At 56.9% G+C, this 24,381-nt stretch overlaps 3 protein-coding genes across 7 annotated transcripts in view; 1 reads left to right on the top strand and 2 right to left on the bottom strand.

Annotated features, from left to right (window-relative positions):
- Positions 1-4,059: 4,059 nt before the first annotated feature.
- POLD4 (DNA polymerase delta 4, accessory subunit) lies at positions 4,060-7,238 on the bottom strand. Its single transcript, XM_033119283.1, has 4 exons — positions 6,951-7,238; positions 6,625-6,714; positions 6,301-6,412; positions 4,060-5,921 (listed from the first exon to the last, which is right to left on the bottom strand). The coding sequence occupies exons 1-4, from the start codon at positions 7,045-7,047 to the stop codon at positions 5,897-5,899; spliced, it is 324 nt and encodes a 107-aa protein (XP_032975174.1). The 5' UTR covers positions 7,048-7,238; the 3' UTR covers positions 4,060-5,896.
- A 7,242-nt stretch (positions 7,239-14,480) lies between these two features.
- Positions 14,481-24,381, top strand: part of RAD9A (RAD9 checkpoint clamp component A) — a 27,595-nt gene continuing 17,694 nt past the window's right edge. The window contains exons 1-2 of one of the 2 annotated variants that reach the window (XM_033119277.1): positions 14,506-14,583; positions 22,294-22,526. The gene's annotated coding sequence lies outside the window, so the exon portion shown is untranslated. Of the gene's footprint in view, positions 14,584-22,293; positions 22,527-24,381 lie in introns of both variants that reach the window. The other variant, XM_033119276.1, reaches the window with a different exon arrangement.
- The window catches only part of CLCF1 (cardiotrophin like cytokine factor 1), a 10,055-nt gene continuing 250 nt past the window's right edge, over positions 14,577-24,381 (bottom strand). The window contains exons 1-4 of one of the 4 annotated variants that reach the window (XM_033119281.1): positions 23,994-24,378; positions 23,078-23,178; positions 18,333-18,499; positions 14,577-16,459 (exon numbers count right to left, since the gene is read on the bottom strand). In XM_033119281.1, coding sequence (XP_032975172.1) covers positions 15,965-16,459; positions 18,333-18,485 — 648 coding nt within the window. In that variant the 5' untranslated portion in view covers positions 18,486-18,499; positions 23,078-23,178; positions 23,994-24,378 and the 3' untranslated portion in view covers positions 14,577-15,964. Of the gene's footprint in view, positions 16,460-18,332; positions 18,500-23,077; positions 23,179-23,697; positions 23,799-23,993; positions 24,379-24,381 lie in introns of those variants that run through there. The other 3 variants (XM_033119282.1, XM_033119279.1, XM_033119280.1) reach the window with 3 other exon arrangements.

Raw genomic sequence — 24,381 nt, 5'->3', positions numbered from 1 at the left:
TACTGTCTGGCAGCGGAGCCAGTGGCATGTGTCACTGCCGCAATGGGGTGTGCGAGCATGAAATGTACATGGTTACCGCGGGAGCAGAGGAGGAATCCTTCACTCGTCTTTGGGAAGGTGACACCGAGAGAAACAGCGTGAAATCAAGGCTAGGACTTGCAGGACGAAGTGCCATTAGAACCTCCAGGTGAGGTGAAGGAGGCATCCACCCCAGAGGAGGTTTCTAGAAAATGTCTTTGCCTTCAATAGACAAAGGACCAAAGGAGGGCTCAAGAAGGATGCAGCACTGAACACATAGTCCACCATCACTTGTGTGCCTTGCGGGGGACCCCTCCTCACCCTTAAAGGGCCGTGTTCAGGAATCTGAGTTCCCACAGTGTCACGTTCACACCTGTCATGGGGCACTGTTTGAAATTCACGTGCACATCTTTCCTCTCTCTCCCACTCCAGTGAGCTCGTAGAGCTTAGGGACTGGGCTTCTAATCATTTGCGTTTGCCACGACTAGCACAAAGTTGTCGTTTTCTAGTTCATCCACTTTCTAGGACGAAAGTGGATGAACTGGAAGCCTATCTACGAGCAGAGAAAACTAGCAAGGTCCTAGAGGTGGTGTCAACCCAAATTCGCCTCAAGTGGCACTGCTGTGGCTTTGATGTGCTTCTAGACTGGTTCAGAAATGCGTTCCCTTCCCTTGTTTACTTGAGTTTCTTGGTAAATTAGCTCCTTAAGCCTTCATGCTACTTAGTGAGTTTGTCTGAGTTTGAGGGTGGATAAATGTTACCACACCTGAGTCAATAAAGCATGAATCAGTGTGGCCCTCACTGATGGGCGTGGCACTGGTAGTTACTGTGACAGCTGGGGGTGCCAGAGAGAACTACAAAACAGGGACAGAGGGAAGCAGGAAATGTGGAAACCAAATCAGAGCAAGCCATCCTGTAGCATTTCCATCATCCATAACGATATCTTCTTTGACATCGTGGCAGCGTCACACCAGCCAGGACCACTTGGGAAGTTCTCGGGAACCTCCCCGACACTGCTCTACCTTGACTCTCCTGCCACACTCCGCTCTCATTTGCTGCTCTTCCACCTTCTAGAGAGAAGTTTCCCAAGTGCTATCTTTGGTCCTGTCTTTGCAGCCTCTCCCTGTCTTTCTTAACTCTGAAAGAACTCATTCATGCTCCTGGGCTCAAGTGTCCGTTCTATGCAGGTGACTGACTCCCCGCTAGCCCCAGACCTTGCTGCTAGACTTGACCTCTAGGTCTCCATTGCCTACTAGATGTTTCCATTTGGACGTCCTGTCATCATCTCAAACTAAACATGCACGAAATCGAGCCTCCCAGTTTCCGTTTCTCTGCCCATGGCATCAGCATTCTCTCACCCACCCAAGCTCAAAACCTGACTCATGTTTGACGCCTCCTCCTCACTCTTCCCAAACACAAGTCTTGCCAACTTCCTTTGCAACATCTCTTATAAGCTCTTTGTCCTTTCCATTCTGACGCTAATCCAGGGCCTCAGCACCCATGTCTTGAATATTTCATAGCTTCCCACTTAGTCTTCCTGCCTGCAGTTTCTTCCCCCTTTAGTTTTTCTTTCATCCCTGGACAGATTTTTCTAGAATGATTATTTTGATCCTGTCTTTCTCCTGCTCAAAAACTTTCAGGAACTGTCATCAGCATAGATAAGTCCAGACTCCTCAAGCCCCAAACCCTGTGTTTGGTCCCAGCCCATCTCACTTGCATTATCCTACATGCTACGACTGCAGGCTGTGAAGCCGGACTCTGGGATCATATCCCATTCCTGACCCTTACGTGCTGTGTGACCCTAGGCAAGTGCTTAACCTCTCTGTGCCTGACTTTCCTCTTTAAAATCGCTTTATAAAAAAATGTATAATTGTTTCTAGGGTTGCTGTGAGGACAAAAGACAATTAGAACAGTACTGGATACATAGTGAGCCCTGAACTGCTAGCTTTTGATTGTGCTGACTTTTATAGTGTGAGTGCCACAGTCGCACACCCCCGAGTGCACACATCCACCCCTCCTTGTTGCCTCTGCTCAGCCCAGCCCCTCCATCTAGAATGCTCTTCTCTGCTGGCCGACTCTACTCACCCTCCCATGGCTACTCACTTCCCATTTTCTTCCGGGAAACGCTGTGTGGTGCTTTCTGCAGTGCTGCTCAGCCTGGACTGGGTGGTGGTGGGCGTGTCAGGGTACGTGCAGCCAGCCCTAGGCCACACCTGGCACATCTGCCTGAAGGGTTCATTCATTGGATAAGTGAGTTCATTCATTTTTATGTCCAGACATATCATTGGAGTAGAATGCAAAACTGACCAGAGCTTTTTAAGGTCAAACACACAACTACTAAGAATATTCAGAGTGGAGGTGTCTTGGGCCACCCCGCCCCAGCCCTAGTGGGGAGTCTGCCTTCATTTTGCAATGGGAAAGTCTGAGAAGCAGGGGCGTGGTGAGAAGGGGGCAATGCCAGTTCAGCAGAGGTGGCAGGAGGGTCTCTTTCACACATGGTGCTCTCTCTGGCCTGAGAACGTGTGTCTACACCACTCCTAGTTGGCCAGAGGTAGCACTTGTATTACACTGTTTTCTTAGCTTTCCGCACAGGTAGGCCTGATCTCTTCAGCACCATGGTAAGCACCTATGCACAGGTGCAGGCAGGAGTGCAGGTGCGGGGTAACAGCGTGGGCAGACAGACCTGCATGTGGTGGAGCCTGGTGTTTACTGATTGAGCAAGTCCCTTTTCCTCTCAGCCTTAGTTTCCTTACCTGTGAATAACACTTACCAATGAGATCGTTCTAGGAGTCAAGGAGCTAACACATGTGCAGCAGTCAGCACAGCAGACGACACGGTGGCAGTGAGTATACATCCCTCCCTCCCAGCCATACCGGGCTCTCAGCAAATATCTGATGCTCGCATGTTCCCACTCCCAGCTGTACCCCGCTACCTGCCTCCCTTCCTGTCCCAGGGGGTGCTCCGATCCAAGGCCATCCTCTTCCTTGTGTACTAGTCCTGGCCCTTCCCCCCTTCACCTTCTCTCCCTCATGACCTTGCTCACAGAGCTGTCTCCTCGCATCCCTCCGTAAGGGATCACTCTTCACCATGTAACTATGCTGAAATCACTCCATCGAAAACAAAAGACAAAACAAAACAACACATAAAAACCCCTGCTTTGGTGCCACCTCCCCTCTCGTTACCATTCTATATCTCTGCTCCCTTCACAGTCCAAAGTCCCTGACAGAATCGGCACGCTCCCTGGTTGCACTTCTGCCATTCCCTCTGAGCCCACCCCAGGCAGGCACACTGTTCCCCCATCAGTCCACGGGGGCTACTCGTCTCCAGTGACCGCTGCATTGCCAAGTCCAGCGTGCTGTTCTCAGGCTTCATTTTACCGTTGGAGACCTTGAAACACCTTGGGCCCAGGCCTCCCAGGCTCTACCCTCTCCTGATTTTCCTCCAGTCTTGCCACTCCTTAGTCTCCTTTGCTAAATGCCCTTTTCTCCCTCTCCTCCAAGCATACCAGGCCCCAGGACTGGCCTCGGACCATTTCTTGTCTCTATTTGTATTCAGGTAATCTCATTCACACGATGGCTTTAAATGCCGTCTAAAAGATGCCCAAAGTTGGATCTCAAATTCAGAGCTGTCCCCAGAACTCCAGACTTGCATATCCACTGCCTCTTCTCTGTCTCCCCCTGATGTGTCACAGATGTCAAATCCGAACTCTTGATTCCTACCCCACCCCACCCTTCCCACAATCTTTCCCATCTTAGTAATGGGAACTCTGTCCTTCCAGTTGCTCACGCCAAAACCTTTGGAGTTATCCTTGGCTCCACTCTCTCTCTCTCTTAAACCCCCCAGCCAACCGATCAGCGAGTCCTGTCAATCAGTCCTCCCTTCTAAACACAGAAGGCGTCTGGCCACTTCTTACCACCTCCGTCTTCCCACGCCGGTCGGTCGCAATCACCATCACCTCTCATGAGGCTGAGCCCGATAGTCTCCTGAGTGGTTTTGCCTCTTCTTCCCCCAGCCCCACCATCTGTTCTCCAACAGCCAGAGTAATGTTTTCAAAACATGTTTTATTACGTCATTGATTGGCTTCAAACCCACCAATGTCTTCCTCTCCTTCAGAGTACAATCCAGAATCCTATCCTGGCCTGCAAGGCCCTGTGGGACCTACCTGCTGCCTCTCTGGCCTCATTTCCCACCACACTCCCCTCGCTCCCTGGCCCTGGGCCACACTGGCCTCCATGCTAGCTCTTGACCAGGCTGGAAACACTGACTCCCTCCTTGCGGAGGGTGTGCTGATGGTTCCTTCTGTCTGGAGCACTCACATGGATGCCAGGCTCACTCCCGTACTTCCTTCAGCTCCCCGCTTAAAGGCCACCCTGTCAAGCCTCCACTGACCAGCCTCTCTGGCACTCTCTGGCCCCTAATTTTGCTTTCCACTGACCACCACCTGACATAACAGTTACATGTTTGTTTTGGTCCACCTCCTCACAACTAATAACAGCTGAGAGGACTTCTAGAGCCGGCGCATACAGGTGCTCAGCAGATGGGCAGGGCACGGGATACAGGCATGGACCCGGCCTCTGCACCACCATGGCCAGGCCGCTGCTGTCGGGAAACTTTACACAACCTTCCCAGGCTTTAGTTTCCCTCGCCGTAAAAGCTAACCTTGAAGGCTTTTCAGGGAGTTTAGAGAGAAAACATTTGAAGTCCTTGAGGCATGATCAGGGCTCAATAAAATAGGGGCTAAAAGACCCCTTGGCCGCTCTGTAGGCCTGTTTGCAAGGAGTTCAGAGCGCGGTCTGTCTCTGTGCCCCAGGATGGAGAGCTGATCGAGCTTATGAGGGTGACACCATGTGAGCAGTACTGATACTGTTTGTCAGGGAGTGTTGTCCCAAGGTCCCCGAAGCACTGTTTCTGGCTCCAGCCAGTCCTCCTCCACCCCCAGCACCATCCAGTTCCCTACCAAAGCCCCTGATTGTGGCTATCTCTGAGCAGGTTCTATGGGTTAAAACTCTCCCCGAACTCTGCTTTGGAACCCCTTGTGGGAAGCAGAGGTGCTTGCTGGGAGTGAGTAAGTCTGTCTGGACTTTCTGATCCAGGGACCGCATGGATCCTCCTCTGACAAAGGACCCATTTCCGAGAGGTGAACACTGGGCAGGCTAGGTGGCTGGTCTGGTAGGTTTTCTCTGGCTGGTCAGGGCAGGTGACTAAAGAGTAGCTTCCCTGTGCACCACCAGGGGGCGCCAGAGGTTGCTTAGCTCTCGTGAGGACTTGACCGTTGGTCTTAGGTGTCTTTCCTCCCTCTTTGGTCTAAAGTTAGGCAGCGGAAGAGGCACACGCACCTAGTCAAAAAGTGTGCTGCTGGCTGTCTCCCACTTATCAACTTGCTGGGTGCTGCCAGCCCAAACAGGGCCACAGTAAGGGACCGGAGGTCTGGCTTCCAGGCTGTTCTTTATTGATTAGTATTAGTGACCCTCTTGCCCGGCGAGCTCTGCCAGTTCTGCCCTCATATTCCCAGGCTTAGGGGAGGAGTGCATCTGCCTGAGTCTGTTGGGCAGACTGTGCCGGAGTTGCTATGTCATCCCGAGGGCCACAGTCTGTAGGTCAGGGAGGCGGGAGGTAGGCGTCAGAAGACTCAGGGCCAGATCCTTTTCCTCAGGGACCACCTCCCATGGAGCAGGTGCTCGTCGGCCCTCAGAGGGGCTCTGGGAGCCTGCTGGTTAGATGGAGGGCTGATCGCGGAGACCACATTCAGCCTCCTTCCTGCCCTGTGAGACTTCTTCCTGCCAAATGTTCTTCACCGCAGAGCCGAGCTAAGGGGCAGCAATGGCTCTCCCTGTGTCCTGAGGTTCTCGGGTGCGGGCAGGAGGTCTTCGGTGGTGCCTCAGAGGGGATAGAAATGCCAGAGGCTGTGCGGGGGGTGGGGTGGGGGGGAGAAACCAGAGAGAATTAGTCCGTGAAGTCCCTTGATCTGATTTCACCAGCACCAGTTCTTGGGCATGGCCTATAGTCCTTGGCCAACTGCTCAGTACTAAATAGATAGTCCCTTGGGCCCTGGGTATACCCTTCCCCCACCATTAGCTCAGAGATAAGAATTACTAAAGCAGCCTTCTTCTACCCTCTTGAGCCAGGCACCTTGTAGAATTTTCTTGCCTGCTCAGCAAGGGACCCCAAGCCTGCATCCATTTCTCCCTCAGGTCAGAGCAGCCCCCGCCCTGGGCCAGCAGGCCCGTGGTGTCTGGAGAAGGCCCTGGTTGGCCTGAAAGTCCTCCCTGGCCTGTCTCTGACCTGCACTGGAAGCGGGGATCTCCGGGGTGGGTTTGCAGCACCTGACGCACTTCTGGGGGAGGCTCCAAGCCCATCTGCTCTGCCCGATGCCAGCGCTGCAGCCGAGTGATCCCTGCCAAGGTGGGAAGAAGACAGTGGGGTCTCACAGGGGGTGGAGAATAGTGCAGACTAGAGATTGTGTGTGGAGGGGTGTGTGGGGACCTCTGCACTCCCATCTCAGGAGACAGCGCTTGAGAGCATCAGGCAGGGGCTTCTGTTGCTTCAGACGTGTGGGTGACAGGACTGGCTCTGGGATGTGCTCCTGGGGCCTGGAGGGGTTCTCACCTGTGCAGGGCCCGTACTGCCAGGCCAGGTCAAACTGCCTCAGCAACTCCAGCTCGGCTTCATCCACGCTCAAGGGCTGGGGCTCTTCCTCTGCAATGACAAGCTGCTCCTCAGGCCTGCCCGGGCCTGTGCCCTGCAGGACTGGTCCCCTGCCCCACGCCTCACAGCTGTCCTACTGCTCGCTGCCCTCACCACCCCCTCTGCCTCTGCCTTCCGAGACCAAGCCTGGTGTAGGAAGTAGAAGACATACTTCACTTCCCCTTTATTGCCCACGTCCCATGTCCCTCGGCGTCCACTCCTCCCGCCCCGCCCCACACCTCAGAGACCTAGCTCTGATGCCAGCTCCCCCTTGTTGTGTCCAGCAGGGCTCTCCCTCCTCTTCACTACAGGATAGGAGTCAGTGATGAGCCGCTTCCGGCTCATGGTGGCCACCCAGGCAGGCAGAGAAGGAGACGACTGCGGAGAGAGACAGGCCAGCGGGCACGAGAGAGACAGCTGCTGAGAGAGAGAGAGTGAGAGAGGGCTGGGGCCAGAGAGTGAGCCTGGGGCCAGCGACCGGCAGACAGGATGACCCAGACAAACAGAGAGGAAGTCCGCAGTTTCCAGGGGATGACGCATCTCTCTCTACCCTCAAGCATACAAACATCAAAGACCTAAGCCAATGGCAGGCCGCCTCTGTGGGGCGGTGCCTGACTCCAACCAATGGCAGGTGGCGCAGACAGAGGGGGCGGGGTAGCTGCTACAGCTGTGTTCCGGGGGAGAAGGGGTGATGCTGGGGTGTGGGACCTGTCAAAATGCCCCGTACAACACCACCTCTTCCTAACGGCCCCCCCCCCACTAGCCTGCAGTGAGTCTCAGGGGACTTACAGAGCGTTGTCCTCAGCCTCTCACTTCCCGTTTTCCCTTCCTAGGCAAATGTTCTTTTCAGCCTCACTAATCCCCGTGGCCGGTTTGTAACTCCCCAGAGCCCAGCTGGAGCCTTCCACTCCCCACCTCCCCACCCTCCTTGGCCCACAGAACATTGTGGGGGCAGGTCTAGAGGTCCGAAGAGAGTTGGGGTTAATCCAACCCTCTTCCCTGCTCCCACCCCACCCCCCTGGCCCCAGGAGAGCTGTCTGGAGAAGCCCCATGGGTTGGGAAAGCTCCTTTCTCACAGCCTGCACCCAAAGATACTGCCCACTCTTAGTCCAGGCAGGCGTTTGCCTTGTGGGCTCTCCTGGGGTCCCACAGCCGGCTCCTGCCTGCCCTACTAGTCAGGAAGATTCCACAGTGAGTGGGAGGCCAGAGTGGGTTTGGATCCCCTGTTCTTCATAGCAAACTCTTGCCTGTCTCACACTAATACGAGAATGTGAGCAGAAAATACCAACAATAAACCTGACACTTCTGTGGCACGTACAGTGTGCCAAATACTGTTCTAAGCACTTTCCCACAGATTCACCCAACTGAAATAGATGTAAAATGGTTCCTGAAAGTCGGAAGTGCTGGTAGTCACAGACGTTGTGGGGCCCCAGTTAAACCACAGCCTCTCCGTGACCCCCAGGAGCTCACAGGCTAACGGGACCTACAAGTTGTCAATGCAAGGATAAAATTACTAACAATTGGGAGAAGGGGGAAGGGTGGGTCAGAGATGGGTTGGACCACAGGGCTGGCGTAGGACTGGAAGACCTCCTGGAGGAGGCAGGCTGAGTAAACAGTGTCTCTCCATTCTCCACCCATGACCTTTGTCCCTTGGGCTCCTGTCATCGCTGACTCACTCCTACACCCGCCTCCCCCTCACCAACTTCCTGGCAGCAGGCAAAAATTCTGGCCAGTGGGAGTCTGGGAATCTGCCCTGGGACGGCCCAGCGCTAATCACCCTCTAGAGATCCCATCCGGTTCTTCCCTTCCCTCCAGGGGAGCGAGGGTCTACTCAGAGGCCGCTGCCTTCCCCCTCTCCCCCTGCTCTGGAGTCTGGGTGCTCTGGGTGGGAGAGGAGGAGGGTGGCCGCAAGGGAGGAAAACACTCTGGAGAGCAGACCCCCAAAGGGAGGAGCAGGAGCAGGCCACGTCTTCAGGGGCCTCCTCCTGTCCGGCTCCCCCATCTGCTTCCTAGAGGAGAGCTGAGTGGAGGAGTGAGAGCTCCAGGGTGCGCTGCACAGAGCTGGGGGGGCCCTTCTCTGCTTTATTGTTTGAGCGGGCCTGATCTAATCCCCCCCACCTGCCTCATGGACTAAGTGGGGCCCACACTGAGGGAGACAGGGGCCCTGCTCCTTTGGGGAGGGAAGCAGGGAGGCCCTGTCCTCCAGGCCTGGGAAGGGCTTAGGTGTGGGGTCCTAGCAGGCCCTGAACACTCTGGAGGGATGATGGCCAGACTCTGTAGGACTGGCCACGCCCTCTCCAGAGGGCGTTCCCAGAGGCCTGTGGCACCCAACTCCTGAGCCCACAAAGCCCTAAGGGAGTAGGGAGCCATGGGTGGGGCAGACCCCTCCTCATTCCTGGTCCCTCCCACCCCTGAAAGCTGATAGCCGTGGGGCCCTGCCACCGCCCAGGGAGCGTGAAATGGGGTGTGCCTCTGGGCGGCCACAGTGGCTCCCACTGCCGCCTGAGCCTATTCTCTCTTCCCTCTGGCACCCTGACCTGCTGTGTGGGCACTGTCTGGACTGTCCCTGCCAGCTGCCCCCAGATTTGCCTGGCCCAGGCCCTACTAGCCTCTCCCACCCAGCCTGGAAGATGTCGCCCTTAGCCTTTAGCTTTCCCCAGCCCTAAGAAAGAGAATCAGGGCAGTCAGCTATATGCCGGCACCTGAAGGCTGGCCTTCTGGCCTGGAGTTGCGGGAACTCTGCACTGGCAGCATTGCCCTCCTCTCCTAGTCAGGCCGCAGTGGGATCAAGTCCCAAGGCTCAAAGGAGTTGGCATCCAGGAATTTGGAACCATCCGTGTCCAACTGGCATCCTTTCCTTACTTGGCATCTGGCTCCCGAAGGTGTGCTGGCAACTAGACTGGACTTTGGCCTGCCCATCCTTCGTCTTTTCCTTCTATACTTCCCCAACCTTGCCTGCCCCTTATCACCTTCCTTCCTGGAACCCCTACCCTGCTCAGACAGCCTCCTGATCCATCCCCAAAACTGTTGTCCTCGGCTCTGTCACAGTTCAGGCTTCAGGCTAGAGGCCTGAGTTGGGGGCTAACTTCTCTCCCTTCAGGGAATTTCCTGAGACCCAGGCCTGGGTTCCTGTGTCAGCCCTGAGCCCCAGAGGTTGATGATGGGACTAGCAGGAGTGACCTTTGCACTTTGGCCTGGGAACACTCAAAGCCCTTGATTCATGGCCAAGACCAAACTCTTAGGGGAACCAGAAAAAAGGAGAGAAAAGAACTGGAACAGGAGCCCAGAACCTTCCTGAAGGCTGAGACCTACCGTGGACTGCTCCAAAGGGAAGGGGCATAGCTCCGACACTGGCGGGATAGCCCTCAGCTTCGCACATGTGCCCTAAGAGCCCCTTCCCCTCCCCCAGCTCATGGGGAGCTTGTTGGGAGAGCCAGCTAGAGCTAGGAAGGTGTGGACAGGTGGAGGGAGGGAAGCAGCTGCCTGGGGCCCAGCAGGCAGTGGGGCGTTGCCGCTCTCCTTCCCTCCCCAGCACCCCCCTTCCTCAGTCCCTCAGGCCCCGCCACCCACCCTGAGCTGGAGATTCTGGGCAGCCAGACTCACACCCTCGGCCCCCACATACACACCTTGGGCCCCATTCCCCACCCTGTGGGCCAAAATTCTTTCTGGTAGCTCCTCCTAGTCCCTCACGACCCTCCCAGATACCCCACTTCTCTGGCCTCGTGGGCTTAAGGGGCAGGGGCCTGGTGGAAGGCAAAGCTTCCCGTGGGTCTGAGTTTTTATACCACTGGATGTCTCTTTTGTCCTGTCCCAACCACCCCCTCCAAACCTCCTCCCATCACCTCCCCTTTCATCTTGGCCCTCCTGGTTCTGTGAAGTTCTGGGGAGATTTGAAAAGGAGCTTTCTGGCCATTCCTCACCTTGGCCACCAGGTGTCAGACTTTGTCCAGCTGGAAGGAAAGTCCTGGTTTCTACCCCATCAGCTCCGGGCAAGTTGGGGAGGGGCCAAGAGGTGACCTCTGAACTAGGGAGGCTGAGGGACCCTGAAGGCTGAGATGAGGAAAGGGCTGAATCTGTGGTTCTAAAGCTCACAGTTACTCTCTTACTGTCCCCACCCCCACCCTACTGACAAGGGCTTTGTCCACTGCTGGGAAATTGGGGGAACCGGGCTGAGTCAGGGAGCTCAAGAACTGAAGGGACAAAGGCAAGGACAGTTATGGCTCCAGAGAAGAAGGGGGAGCTGAGAGGGAGTCTCCCATCAAAGCACTCAGCCAGGCCTGGGTCACTGGTCTTTGCCCCCTAGGTTAAGGGGGACAGGGCCTCCCTTGGCCCTTCCCCATTTGGGGTAGCTGTGGTGAGAGAGAGAGAGAGAGAGAGAGAGAGAGAGAGAGAGAGAGAGAGAGAGAGAATGTATGTGTGTGTGTAAGATGAGTACTTGAATGAGTCTTCGCACATACCAAGGGGCCGTAATTCCGGGATGTTGGGTCAGTCTTTGCCAACGCAGGCAACTGGCACAGTGTGACAACCCTTTTGCCTCCCTGCAGCAGAACCTCTTCTGTACCCACTCCTACACCCCTTGGAAGTTGCCTCCCCTAAGTGACAGTTCTGTATCTCAAACACAGGCGCGTGTCCAATGAGATTTCTAATCCTCTCCTTGCTGCCTGGAGATGGCCAGGAGGAGGGCCTTCTCTCCCTCCGTTCCACTCTCCCCAGCCTTCCTATGAACAGAAGGATTTCTGAAGACCACCCCCCCACACACCCCCGTGACACTGCAGGGCCTCAGGAATTCCAGGCTCTTAGGTTGACCTCCGGATACCTGGGCCCCTGACTCTAAGACCAAACTTAAGAGGTGGAACCTAAGATAACCGAGGAAAACTCATCATCTCTCCAGGAACAGCTGTGGATGGAGAAGCAATGACAAACTCACCCTCAGACAAGCCTGGTGACCTGTCATTTACCAGGAGCTACCTGCACAGTGGTCCACACTGCTACAACCCAAAGGAGGGGCTCACACCACCGAAACCATCAGTAGGGAGCCGAAACCATCTATCTGGGAGAGAGTTCAAGAACTCCGACTCTGAAATGCCCCTTCTGACCGGGCTCTTCTCTTCATGCCCCTCCCCCCCTTCTCCTTAGCATACACCTTCTGCATCCTGAGCTGGAGCGAATCCCCAGCTCGCCCAGCTATCCTGGTCACTCCCTCCCATTTCTCACTGCTCCCCACCTGCTCACACTGACCACTGCGAGGCTCACCACCACTCAACAGTACAATTGCCAGCCCTCCAGTCTCTCGCCCCCTGATTCGCTGCCATTCCTGCCTTCCCGGTCCTCAGCCTGGGTCAGTGCCCTTTCTCCAGTCTGCCCCCACCTCCGGCCATCTCTGGCTTGCTAGGGAATGTCACAAATGGGTCAGTGGACAACAGAGTTGTGTTTGCTGATGTCACCTGGTTCCGTGTGGCTGCCCAGCAACCCTTTTGGTTCTCGTCTGCTTGTCCCAGATCCCTTTCCCCAGTCTCTCCATTCTCCAGCCGCCATCCCTCACGCAGCCATGACATTTAAATCTCTTCCATTTAAAACAACAACAGCAAACCTACCAACCAAACAAAAAATGTTCCATGCCCACGCCACCCCCTCTAGGTATTCATTCCCTTTGGCACCAAAATCCTGAGGGAACATATTTACCCTTTCTACTTTCTTCTACCATCTCCTTCTTTAGTCTCACAGTCGGGCATCTGCCTCTCAACTGCTCGCGCAGAGGTCACCTGGGACATCCTGATTACCAAAGCAGTGGATTTTCCCTGTGTTCTTCTCTCAGTTCTTCTGGGGCATCTGACACTGGGGCAGTCGATCAACTGCCTCCTTAAAACTCTCCTCTCGACTTCTAATACACTCTTGTCTTGACACACTTTAAATCAGTTAAAATCGAATTATCAAGAACTTTATTCTGCTAACATGCTGTAGGGATTCAAAGATGAATAAATCATGGAGGCTGCCCTCAAAATGCTACCTGCTTAAAAGGGGGACAGACACACTTAACTCTCCCTTGTCTGCCCATCTTCCAAGAATGGTGTCAAATCCCACCTTGTGCGTTTATGCCAAAGCACTCACTGTGTGCAAGGCACTGGAAATACTCGGTGACTTCAAAAGGTCACTGCCTCCCCTCTAGGGCTCACAGACCAGCAGAGCTCTCACCCAACTGGAGGCAGCCGCTCCTTTCTTGACTCCCACAGTAGTTTCCCTGGGTCGTCCTACACTTCATCAAATTCTATCTTGGATTCTAGAATTTGGGGCGAGGGGGGCCCTAGTCCCTTTCCCAGATTATTATTTTGAACAACACACTAATTAGACACCTTTCGGCTGGAGCCTGAGCTGGGTGCTGAGCTAGACAGATGGGGAAGACTCAGAAACTGCCCCACAAGAAACAGTACAACAGAGTGGGACAGACTTTCCTCCTCCCGGTATGCCGTCCAGCCCTTTGCGTGATACCTTACATATAACAGGCTGCTCCTCATTTGGGCCCAGATGCCCTCTCCTTTCTGTCTCCTTAGGCAGGAGGCAGGGCCTGCAGGTGCCCCTGGCCATGTCTGGGCAGATGGCTCTGCCTGAAGAAGAATCTGGACCCCTCAGGGTGGGCATGTTCCCTCCAACTTGGGCCAGGTGACTCAGGGACACTCAGCAGAGCCTGGCCTGCCCCACCCACAAGCAAGTCCAATGGCTTCTGCACCTATACTCCAGCCTCTCCCTTTTCCCGTGGCTCAGGCACTTGTCGGTACCTCCCAATGTATATCACACGTGTACGCTTTCGTTCCTTAGCACTCAGGTTCATTTGTCTTCTCTTCCTAGACAGATCGCAGGCTCCACAAGGGCAGCAGCCACGTTGCTTTGGGTCTTGGACTTCTTCTTCTTTTTTTTTTTTTTTTAAGATTTTTATTGGGGAAGGGGAACAGCCCTTTATTGGGGAACTGTGTGTACTTTCAGGACTTTTTCCAAGTCAAGTTGTTGTCCTTTCAATCTTAGTTGTGAAGGGCGCAGCTCAGCTCCAGGTCCAGTTGCCGTTGTTAGTTGTAGGGAGGAGTCCCTTGGGGGAGTCAAATGGGCAACCTTGTGGTTGAGAGGACGCCTTCCAACCGAGCCATCTGGGAGCTCAGCAGCAGCTCAGCTCAAGGTGCCGTGTTCAATCTTAGTTGCAGGGGGCGGAGCCCACCATCCGGCAAGCTTGTGGCTGAGAGCCCACTGGGCCATGTGGGAATCGAACCGGCAGACTTCGGCATTAGGAGCATGGAGCTCCAACCTCCTGAGCCACCGGGCCGGCCTCCTAGGTCTTGCACTTCTTGTATCTTTCCGACACCAGTTAGCACAGTGCTGGACAGGTCATTAGAACGGATCGACATCATCATCATTTGTTACTTCCTTCACTTAGGGCACGGTCTCCAGGAGCCCCTTGTGTTATAATAAAACATCCACGTATTACGTGGGAGCAGTAACCCCGTTCATTCACCCAGCAGCCCTTCACTAGTGTCATGACACGTCAGATGTCCTGAGTAACCTAGTTATGAATCACCGCTGCAGCCAAGTGTCTTACCTTTATTGTCTCTCTTGTCCTTTCCAACAACCGTATAAGGGAATTTAATATCCCCATTTTACAGATGGGGACTGGAGAATAGAGCTTTAATTTGTCCGAGGTCATTCAGCTAATAGATTATGAAACTGGGATTTGAATTAGGTCACCCCTCGAATAACATCTTTCCCGTTCACTTGCAGTCTTTTCTCTTTCCCAGAAATGTGCCGCCTAACATTGGAGGGAAAGGAGTAGTCACAGCTGAGACTCGTAACTTGGCCGCAGTCCATCGCCCTTCTTAGGAGATGAAGGGCATTGCGAAGGTGAGGGTCACTGCTGGGCAGGAGGGGGCTGTAGGCAGCCACAGGTACAGGTTCTGGGGAAACTGAGGACTGAATGCCTGCGCTAACCACTGGAGGGCACCAGAGGGGCAGGTAAAACTGCTTTGCAGAGACACAGCCCTGAGACCATGAAAGTAATCCAGAGAGGCGAGGTAGACTGAGCAGAGGCTGGGAGAAGGAAGACAGGCGACAGCGGAGGCATTTGGGAGGATTACCGAGCAGCACGGCGTTGAAGGCGGGAACTGGAGTGAAGTCCGCTATGTACACATCTTCCCCGGTGGACAGAACGGGGAGAACCTCTTCCCCAAGCTCTTTGCATCTCCTGAGGTAATTCTGGGGCTTCCAGGCTCTCCCAGGGGAGGGGAAGGGCCAGGAGAATGAGTCATAAGAGCCAGGAGGAGGGGCAAGGCCAAGCGAAGAGAAGCTTCTGGGGCAAGCATTTTATTTGTTAATACAAGAATAGAAATTCTGCAATAAATATAATCTAATAAATAACATCTCCAAATAAATAAATATTAATACAACAAACAGTCATGAGTGGTTGGGGCTGGAGGGCAGGGCCTGGGGGAGCTGCCCCCCGACACCCCGAAATGCTACTGCAATGTAAACTTTCAGGAAATCCTGTGGCTGTGGCTATGGTTGCCCTCCCCAGGCTGGGCAACCCACAGATACCCTGGAAAAGGGGGCGGAGAAGGGCACCATGATGCTGGCAAGAAAATTCGAGGCACAATCCTTTGGTTGCTACCCTGTGCCACAGTTGCCTTGGTGACCCCTGGGTCTGATCTGTCCCTGCCCCTCTGCTTTCAGTATTACCTCCAATGCAGACCCCACCTCTTCCATTTTTAATCCTATCTCTTCCTGTTTGGACTTGCCACTGCGTTTGTTTCCTGAATTGGATGTATGGAGTTAATGGGGGTAGGGGAGCAACACCCATCTAAGGAGAGTGGGGCAGTCAAAGGGCTTCACCCCAGAAAGGCAGGTGCTGTGGTGGCCCCCTTCCTGCCCTACAGGCATGCTTCCTGGAAGTGCCACTTGAGGGGCTGGTTGGGCACTGGCAGGTGATGGGCAGGAAGCAGGAGAGAGAGCCTGTGCACCGACTCGACCCACTTCGGGCTCCCTTGAGCATTACTTCCTGTGGAAATGGGACGCGGCCTATTGCACCTCTTCCCCAGACCTGCAGAACTTTGGGGCGTGGGGAGGAGATGGGCCTTATTGCATCACGCCCTCCTCCAAGTCCGGGAAGGGCCAGAGGCTCACCGCTTCTGTCTCCTGGCTCAACAAGTGTTGGCATACAGATTTCTCCTCCCAGAGTGGGAGCAGGGTTGGAGGGAGAAGGGAAAGAGGAGGTGGTAAAGGTCAGAGATCAGAAGCCATGGGCCTCCAGGTGCAGGGTGACTGCAGCTGCTGGAGGCTGTATCTTCTTCTTGAGCCGGTTGAAGTCCTTGGCTGAGCGCCACAGCCAGGTCTGCAGCTCCTTCAGCAGCCAGAAGTCGTCCATCTTCTGGAGGAAGTCGCTGTGGGCGGGGCCAGGGGCCCAGGTGGGCTCAGTCCCGGGCAGAGGCTGGGGCAGTGGGTAGCCCAGAGCCGCCATGACACCCGCAATGCTGCCCAGCAGGCCCTGGACGCTGGTGCAGAAGTGGGCCAGGCTGCGACGCAGCTCGGCCGCTGCCGCCTGCCGGTTAAGGCCACGCAAGTGGCACAGAAGGTGGCTGTAGGCCTCGTAGTTCTGGGTCAGCCGCAGTTTGTCATTGAGGCTTCGCCATACTTCCAAGTTGACAGTGGCCCTGGGCAGAGTCTCTGCCCCCAGCCGAGGTGGGTTGAAGTCAGGCTCGTTGAAAGGGGGGCCCAGGTAGTTCAGCTGCAGAAAGGAGAGGGTGATAGGGAAGGGGAAGAAGGAGGGGGCCAAGCAGCCGGCTCGCAGCCCAGGAGATACCGGTCCCCAAAGCTTCTACTTCCTGTGTCCCCTGACACTGGCCCTATCAACAAGCTTGCTGGGCCTCTGTTCACAGGCCTCCCCTAAGTTTCTCCGGGGATGTCACCTGTATGGAGGTGATAGTTGAAGCAATGGGGGTGCTGAGCTCTCCTATGGGGAGAGGTGTAGGAAGAGAAAAAGTGAGCAGCAGATCCTCGGGGAGGACTCGCTGATTTGCCTGGCTGTGTTTGCAAGCCTCCGGAGAGCACCGACCTGGGGGCAGGGCAAAGAGGAAGAGGAGCCAGGAGGCCCCAGGAGGCCAGGCCGCAGAGGTAGGAGTTGGACCAGGAGAGTGCGGAGCCAAGAAGAGGAGTTCAAGAAGGCAGCAGCGCTCAGCAGTGTGGCTGTAAAACAGAGCAGGAGAATGAGCCTTAGAAAGTGCCGTTGGGTTTGGCAAGAAGGAGATGCCTGACAACCTTGGAGAGAACCGTTTCAGTGGCCTGGAAGCCAGATTGCAGGGGGTTAAGGAGTGAGTGGGTGGAGAGGAAGTGGAGGCAGAGGGTGTAGACCACTCCTTCGAGAAATTTGGCAGGGAAAGCCAGGAGAGAAAAAGGGTCGGGAACTAGAGGGGGTAGCAGAGTCAAGCAAAGGTTTTCTGGACAGGGAAACCAGAAAGGGGAAAGTGGGTGGAAAGGCAGAGGGGCCTGTGGGCATGGGAGCTCCATTTGCCTCTTGACATGTCTGGTCCCAGCAGCTGAAGGGCTGGGGACTGACGGTACTCACTAAGCCCCAAGGAAGGGCTCAGCCCATCGGAGCGGGGCTGCGGAAGGAAGCAACCGAGGCAGTCGCAAGAGTGGGGCAGGAGGAAGGGTATGGAAGCCAGTCTAGGGAAGAGGACAGAGCCTTGCCAACCTCCCGGGGGAGAAGCCTGGGGCCCAGGGAAAGGGCTGAGGGAGACAGTTCAGCTGGGGAGAGAAAGGGAGAAGCGAGGGGCGAGGCCTGGGATAGGCTAGGGCCCAGGGGGAGGTTCACACGCTGACAAGCATAGAGACAAACTAATTTCCTCGGTGTATCCTGGGGCTGGAGCCAGCTCCCCCGCTGCCCTCCTCCCCTTTCTTTCCCTGGCTCCAAAGTAGGGTCTGGGATGTGGAAGAGGAACACGGGAAGAGGGGGCCGGTTCCCAGTGGTCCTCGCTAACTCTGACCCTCCTTCCTCCTCTCCTGGGCTCTCAGAACACCTCTGAGCCACCCCAAATCCTTATGGCAGAACTTCATCCACACCCTGAGTCCCCTGCCACGACTGGCCTGGGTTCCCTGCAGCCCCCTTCCCACCAGTCCCCTCTAGGAGGCCCAGCTAGGATGGGAGAGGCAGACAGAAGGGAGGCCCATGGGTCCAGAGCAGCAGGGCCCCAGGTCTGGGGCAGAGGCGAGCTGGAACACAGGCATGGGAGGTGGGGCCCCTCCATCCCCACCCAGCCCCGCCCGTGCAAGAGACACCACAACACGGTGTAAACAGAGGAGACTTCCCCGGCCCCCAGGGGGAGGCGGGCGGCTGGGCCGGCAGCCAGTGGGGCAATGGGCCAAGGCGGGTGCGAGGCCTGCCCACATGCCTAGTCCTGGGGCCAGGGATGGGGAGGAGGGGGCACCTAAGAGGGAAGGGCAGGAGAGAGGCCAGACACAGAGACTGCTTGGAGCCAAAGGGCCCCTCCTTATCACCCCACACTCATCAGGACCCCGCCACCATGCTGTCTCTCTTGCCCCAATTCCTCTTCTCATTCTTCACCCAAATCCCAGACCCCTAAATTGCCCTGGATACTCACGTAGGTCCCAGCCAAGCTGCGGAGTTGGTGCTCCAGGTAGCGGGTGAGGTCATAGGTTTTCTGGATGGAGGGGCCAGGCCCCGGGTCCCCTGTGCGATTGAGGGCTGGCACAGCAGGGAGGTGCCAGAGCACGGTGCACAGGCAAGCTAGCATCCCCCACGAGTCCCCTGCAGACAGGATGGGCAAGAAGCATGAGGGCGGGCCTGGCCCGGAGAGGAAGCAGCTGGCAGCCCCTCAGGTGTCTGTCCCCACCTTGGGCTGAATGAGGGAGGGGGGGTGAGGGTGGGACGCCAGATGGGAGACAGGGGGGATGGAGGAGGGGTGCATTCCTGGTCCAAGAAAGTGTGTGTGTGTGTGTGTGTGTGTGTGTGTGTGTGTGTGTGTGTGTGTGTAGGCATGTATGTTGCGGGTGTGTGTCTACCAGTAGATATTGGAGCGTATATTTGTGTGTCAGCTATAAGAGTCACTGTATATGTGCTGACATGTATGTGTATGTAAGGGACGGGGCCAGGCCTAGGGACATGAATCAGTATTCCCGGGTTCCAGGTGTACCTCTGCCTCCTTCCCCAGCCTCCCAGTCCCTCTGCAGTTTGCGGGGAGCCAAGGGATGGGAAACAGCACATGTCAGAGCTGCCAGCTAAGAGTAGTCAGCCTTCGGAGGGGTGCAAGGGAGAGGCTGCCCCCCAAAACAAAGGAGGCCCCGTGAAGCTCCAGGAGGCAAGGTCAGGGAGAATGACACAGGGCTGGCTCCTGTGGTCAGTGGTGGGACCATTCTAGGATTTGGTCCTTGCTGTGCAAGTGTAGGATGGCATTAAAATAAAGGAGATTTAGTGTTCACTCTTGGGGATGGCCTGCTGTGTGGTTTCCCTATTCTGATCTAGGGTTTTGGATGGGGAACAGTTTGACCTGAATGAGGACTTTCAATTAGCCTGCAATGGGGAGAGAGGGGGAGAGGGGGAGAGGGAGGACGGGAGAGGAAGGGGAAGGGGAAGAGAGAGAATGCTGGATTTGATGAATGGGCTTATCCTTCACTCTGATGGTGCTAGGGAATTTGGGCGCCCCCGGGATGCCAGAGGCCAGGCGTCAGTGCTGTGTGAACAGACAAAGGCCGTTGGGAAACATGATTTCCCCAGCTTGTAGGTGAGGTCCAAGGTCAAGAGCACTGCGCTAGGATTCAGTGAGCATCGGGCCTGGGTAAAGGCAGCTCGGGTTAGGGTAGGATAAGGCTATAACTGGCTTTGAGCTAGGTCAGCTTTAAGGACTGGATTACTTTGCAAGTTTCAGGTTAGTTTATTGGAATTTGGCTGAGTGCGTGTGGCTGAGGTTTGAGTCCAGCTGGGGGATGTGGTGAGGTTTGGGCAGGCAGAGGGTTGGCTGGGACTCAGGTCTGTGAATGTGTTGATTCGAATGTCAGATGGGGTGATGCACGGCATGTCACTAAGAGTAAGGCTAGTTTGGATTTTGAGCTTGGGTAGATGTGAGATCAAGAGTGGTTTCTTCTAGTTTATATGTTATACTTCCAAAATTTCTGCAATGACATATGTTGTTTTGATAGTTAAAAATAAGTTGGATATGGGTTTAACATCCAACTTGACTGTACTTAGAGTTAGGATAGGTTTGGAGTTAAGAATTAAACTAGGTTAAGTTTACAATTAGTCCTAACACTGAGTCAAGGTTTGAGAGAGGGTATAAACCTGGAAGGGTTTAGGATTCGAATTGTACAGAGTGTCTCACGGAGCATAAGGCTCAGGTGGGGACTTTTGCAGTGGCCCAACTGGTCAGTCTTGACTCTTTCAGATGCTTGACTGGCTGGCTTTACCGATGGAATGTGGGAGTAGGGGTGCCGCTAGGTCAGGGTCCCTGCCCTCTTGGAGGAAAGGCTCTTAGTTTGAGCGGGGTGTGTGTGCCCACGCACATATATGTTTCAGGACAGTGAGCAGGGTCAGGGAGCACGTAACTGCTCCCTGAGGAGACAGGCTCCCCTTTTCCTCTTTGCCATCTGCAGCCTATGCCTTCCCTCCTGAGTCTTCCTTTCCTCATTCTTTCTTTTCATCCGACCTCATGCTGATGCTGAGTTCCTTTCTGTTTCCTGTTCTTCACAATCCAAGACAACTCCAGGCCCTTCTCTGCACGAAACCTCGGGCTACCCTCAGCCTGGATATCTGGCTGAATCACCCCCAAGATCCTACAAGGTGGGGTTAGTTTTGGAGGTTGGAGACCGGCTGAGGTGGGCAGTGGCCCTTCCAGCCTTGAGATAGCTTTCAGGATCGAGTCTGGCATCACTCACAGTTAGTGGCAATGCCAAGCGTCCTTACAGAAGTAGTAATTGGGAGCTGGGTTTGCCTCTTTACCCACCCTGCTTTGGTCAGCCGTGCTAGCCAGAGTTCTGGCACGGGGCTCTGCCTATCCCATGGAGTGGGGTGGGGGCACTCAGGAACCCCTTCTGGGCCCTGTGGGACATCTCTGGGGAGCACTGGCTCCCTACACAGGGACAGCAGGGGAGAAGCCTTTGGATAAACAAGAGCTAAGTCATCTGGGCAGAAAAACGGCTCATGAAATTAACCAGACGAGGCCGGTGTTTCCAGGAATATTTCAGTTCTGAGGTAACTGTCACTGCAGGCTGGGGTGGGGGGGAGGGGGCGGGCAGGAGAGAGAGCAGAAGGATCCAACTGACCGACCCATGGAGACCCAGAAGGAGGGAAGGAGTCTCAAATCCAGAGGGAGAAAGGCTAGGAGAGGAGAAAGGGGACAGGGCTATACCCTCTGTTATTACAAATTCCACTCTGGGCAAAATGTCCGCATATCTCAGGCAGCAAAACTGAAAGCGTCTGGGGCTGAGAACACCTGTGGTTTGGTTTTAAGCAGCCTGCAGCTAGCCTGTGTCCCCCAGAAGGGAGAGTGCAGTGGGCATCCTGGAGCCCTCACCCATCCTCCTCTCCAGGCTCTCAGTGTGCAGGTGGACCTGGCCACTGGGGGCTGTGCCCTGGGCCCCCTCCCCCAGTCCTGGCCCCCAGCCCAGCCCCCCGCCCCAGCTCTGCCTCTGGCTGCTGCCCACTGATTGTTTATATCCCGTCTTCCCCTGTGTTTATAAATCTGCCTGAGCACGTGAGGAGCTAATGAGTGCAGCTCACGTTTCCTGCTACAGCCCCCCCACCCCCATCCTGGCCCCCGCCTGGGCCAGCCCCTAATTCCATCCAGATCCCTGGGCCCTGGGAACCGAGGCCCCCCTCATGAACGAACACACACACACCCTCCCAGCCCACGCAAGTGCATGGCCACTCGGACATGCAGCACACTCGGGGATGCATGTCTTTAGCCAGCTACCCCTCGGTCCCTGGCCTGTCCCCGAGGCTGGAGGCTGATCTCCCTTAGTGAGGGTGAGGGGGCTCAGCGATACACACAATACAGATGTGCCAGGGTGGCGGGGTGGGTGGGACAAGTCAGCAGGGAGACTCTGCACCTGGGATTGGTGGCTAAGAGCTAGCGGATAACGTAGGAGACAGGGAGGCATCGCAGAGCTCGAGAGGTGCTGGGCTAAATGTGGGAGCCAGAAGGAAAAGCCCTGCCCCTCAGGCCAAACCAGGACAAAATCCTAGTGGCCTTAGAGGGGTCTGTTGAGGGGAATGAAGCAGTTTAGGGGGTGGTGTGTCCACTGTGGTGTGAGACCCAGGCATTGAGACTGTAGGAAAGGGCCCCTGGGGGAGCTTCCCAACCTGCCTTCGCAGGGAAAGGCCCACAGAAACAGCGGGACCTCCTCTGCCTTCCCCTCCCTTCCATCCTTCCCTATCCCCCAGGCCACTGAGCAGTGGCTTAGTGAATGGGGACACATGGGCCCAGAAGTCAGGAGACCTTGGGGCTGCACTATGCGTGTCAAGTTCCTCAGCAGAACCACGTGGGGCTCCATGTCTGCGGTCCTCTTCAGCAGCCCCCTCCCTGCCCTTCTCTTCCACTTAAATGACAGAAGAAACCCAGGCCCGGGAAAGAAGCAGCCAGGCGGGCCAGCCGCTTTGCCTTGTGAAGTCAGTGTGGTCACAGAAGTTGGGCTTTCGTCGGAGTGAGAGGGTTCCGGAGTGCGCTGCAAAAGGACCCTTGAATGTGCTGGGAGAGAGCAGGGGGAAGCCAGGGGAGCTGGGCCACCCGCTGAACGTGAGGCACCGGGACCAAGCAAAGGAAATAGTCGGGGCAAGTGTGTGGGTGAGTTTGAAAGGGGTGTTGTTATCCAGAGGGCGGGAGGGGCTCCAAGGGAGCGGGCAGGACCCAGGGTGTGAACAAGCAGGTGGGAGTGTAGGGAGGAATGTGAAGTGTCACTAAGAGAGTAGCTGGTGTGGCAGGGTGGTGTGCAGAAGTGCGGGGCTCTGTGACGGGGAGAGGGAGCCATTACACCAGTCAGGAGACACTTCTGGGGCTGGTGGGTGACAGTTGCTGCAATCTCTGCCTGGTGCCCGTTTGTGCCCCCGGTGGAGTGCGTGGCTCCAGGGAAGCCAATGTGTCTGAGCCAGTGGTGGGAGCAGGTCTAGTCTCTCAGGGAAATGTGTCCCGAGGGAGGGGTAACCAGTGCTGAGGTGCGGGGGAGGGGTCTGTCTGGACACTGAGAGCAGGAGATGTCCCTCTGGGTCAGAGTCAGGGAGCGACTACAGGAGTGTGTCCAGTGCCCCCACCCACCGCCTCTCTCCAGGGCTTGGACTGCTCCTGCCTGCCATGCCGGACCGCCAGCCACCCCTCCATTCCTGGCAGCCCCCTCATACCCCAGGGGGAAGGGCCAGGCCGGGCGCAGGAGGAAACTGGGACGGGGTCCTCTGGGATTGGGGGTCCCTGGGTAGGGCTTCTGGAGCGCAGTGTGGAGTTGCTGGGAAGGAAGGTAGGGAGAGCAGAGATGAGAGGACTCTGCAAAGCCGGGGGGTGGGGGGGACAAGGTTTCCCTCGAGGGACTCGGCCCAGTAACTGTGCGGCGGCGGCCGCTCGCTAGCCCTCCCCCCTCCGTGGTGACCTCTCGCTCTCGGACCCCTCCCGGGGGCGGCGGCGCCTTCCCCTTGTGTGGCCCGGGCGTCCCGGGCCCCACCCCCGGCCCGCTCCCGCCCGGTCGCTCCCTTCCCGTCGGCGGGGGCGGGGGCGGGGTCCCGGGCGTCGGGCTCCCGGCTCGGCCCGGCCGCTGCCCCTTCCCGCGCGTCAACTCTCTGCCCGGCCCGCCCGCCTTCCGCGGGCCGCGAGCGCCCAGCGGCCACTGCCGCTGCTCCCGACCGGTGACGGACTTTTTCCTGCCCGGTCCGGCCGGGCTGCGCCCGCCCCCCGCTCTAATCACTCCCAGGCCACGGCGGGCCGGGAGTGGGGCTCGGTGCCGCCGCCCCTCCCGCCACCCTGCCCCTACCTGCCGCCGGCTCCCCGGCCGCGGGCAGCATGGTGGGCTCCGGCCGCGCCGCGCGCAGCGAGGAAGCCCGAGTCCCGCCCGCGGCCCGGCCCGGCCCAGCCAGGCTCCGCTCAGCCCTCCGCCGCCTCTCCCCTCTCTCCCGCCTTCCTTTCCGCCCTCCCCTCCCGCCGGGCCGGGGAGGGAGAGCTGCGCGGCCCGAGGTGTCGGCCTCCCCTCGCCTCCCACCGGCCCGGCCCCGGGCTCCCCTCTGCCTCCCTCCCTCCCTCCCACCTCCTTCTTCCTCTCCCGGCCCCCACCTCCCCGCGTGCCGCGTCTCCCTCCCGCAGCCCCGCTCCCGCCTCGGACTCTCCGACTTTTGCGCGGGGCTCTGTCCATTGGGATCTGCGGGACCCCGCCTCGCTGGGGCTCCAGGTGGCCGCCTCCCCAGGTCTGCGGGTCGCGGGGGCTCCCTGCCGCGCCCCGGGCCACCTCCTGGCCCCTCCGAGCGGAATCCAGGAATGCCGCGTCCCTGCCGGGCCGCTCTCGAGGGCGCCCAGCTGTGCCTCCCCCGGCCTGAGCGCCGCTGGCGGGGGCAGCTCCTGGCTCCCTCGCCCGGCTCCGGCTGGGGCTCCCGGGGGAAGGACGGAACCGGATCTCGCGGCTCCTGGGCGGGGGCGGGGGCCGGGGCCTCGGACGCCTGGCTCC

This window comes from Rhinolophus ferrumequinum, chromosome 11 (assembly GCF_004115265.2).
Source record: "Rhinolophus ferrumequinum isolate MPI-CBG mRhiFer1 chromosome 11, mRhiFer1_v1.p, whole genome shotgun sequence".
Classification (NCBI taxonomy): Eukaryota; Metazoa; Chordata; class Mammalia; order Chiroptera; family Rhinolophidae; genus Rhinolophus; species Rhinolophus ferrumequinum.
Note: the sequence above shows the minus strand (reverse complement) of the source record. Positions and strands in the feature narration are given on the sequence as shown.

Excerpts from the sequence above, each read along its gene's own strand:
- POLD4 (XM_033119283.1), bottom strand. The coding sequence starts at position 7,047 with ATGAGCCGGAAGCGGCTCATCACTGACTCCTATCCTGTAGTGAAGAGG. Across the intron at positions 6,715-6,950 it reads GGAGCTGGCATCAGAGCTAG|AGGAAGAGCCCCAGCCCTTG; the intron begins GTCTCTGAGGTG and ends TTGTCATTGCAG. Across the intron at positions 5,922-6,300 it reads GATCCCCGCTTCCAGTGCAG|CCTCTGGCATTTCTATCCCC; the intron begins GTCAGAGACAGG and ends CCCCCCGCACAG.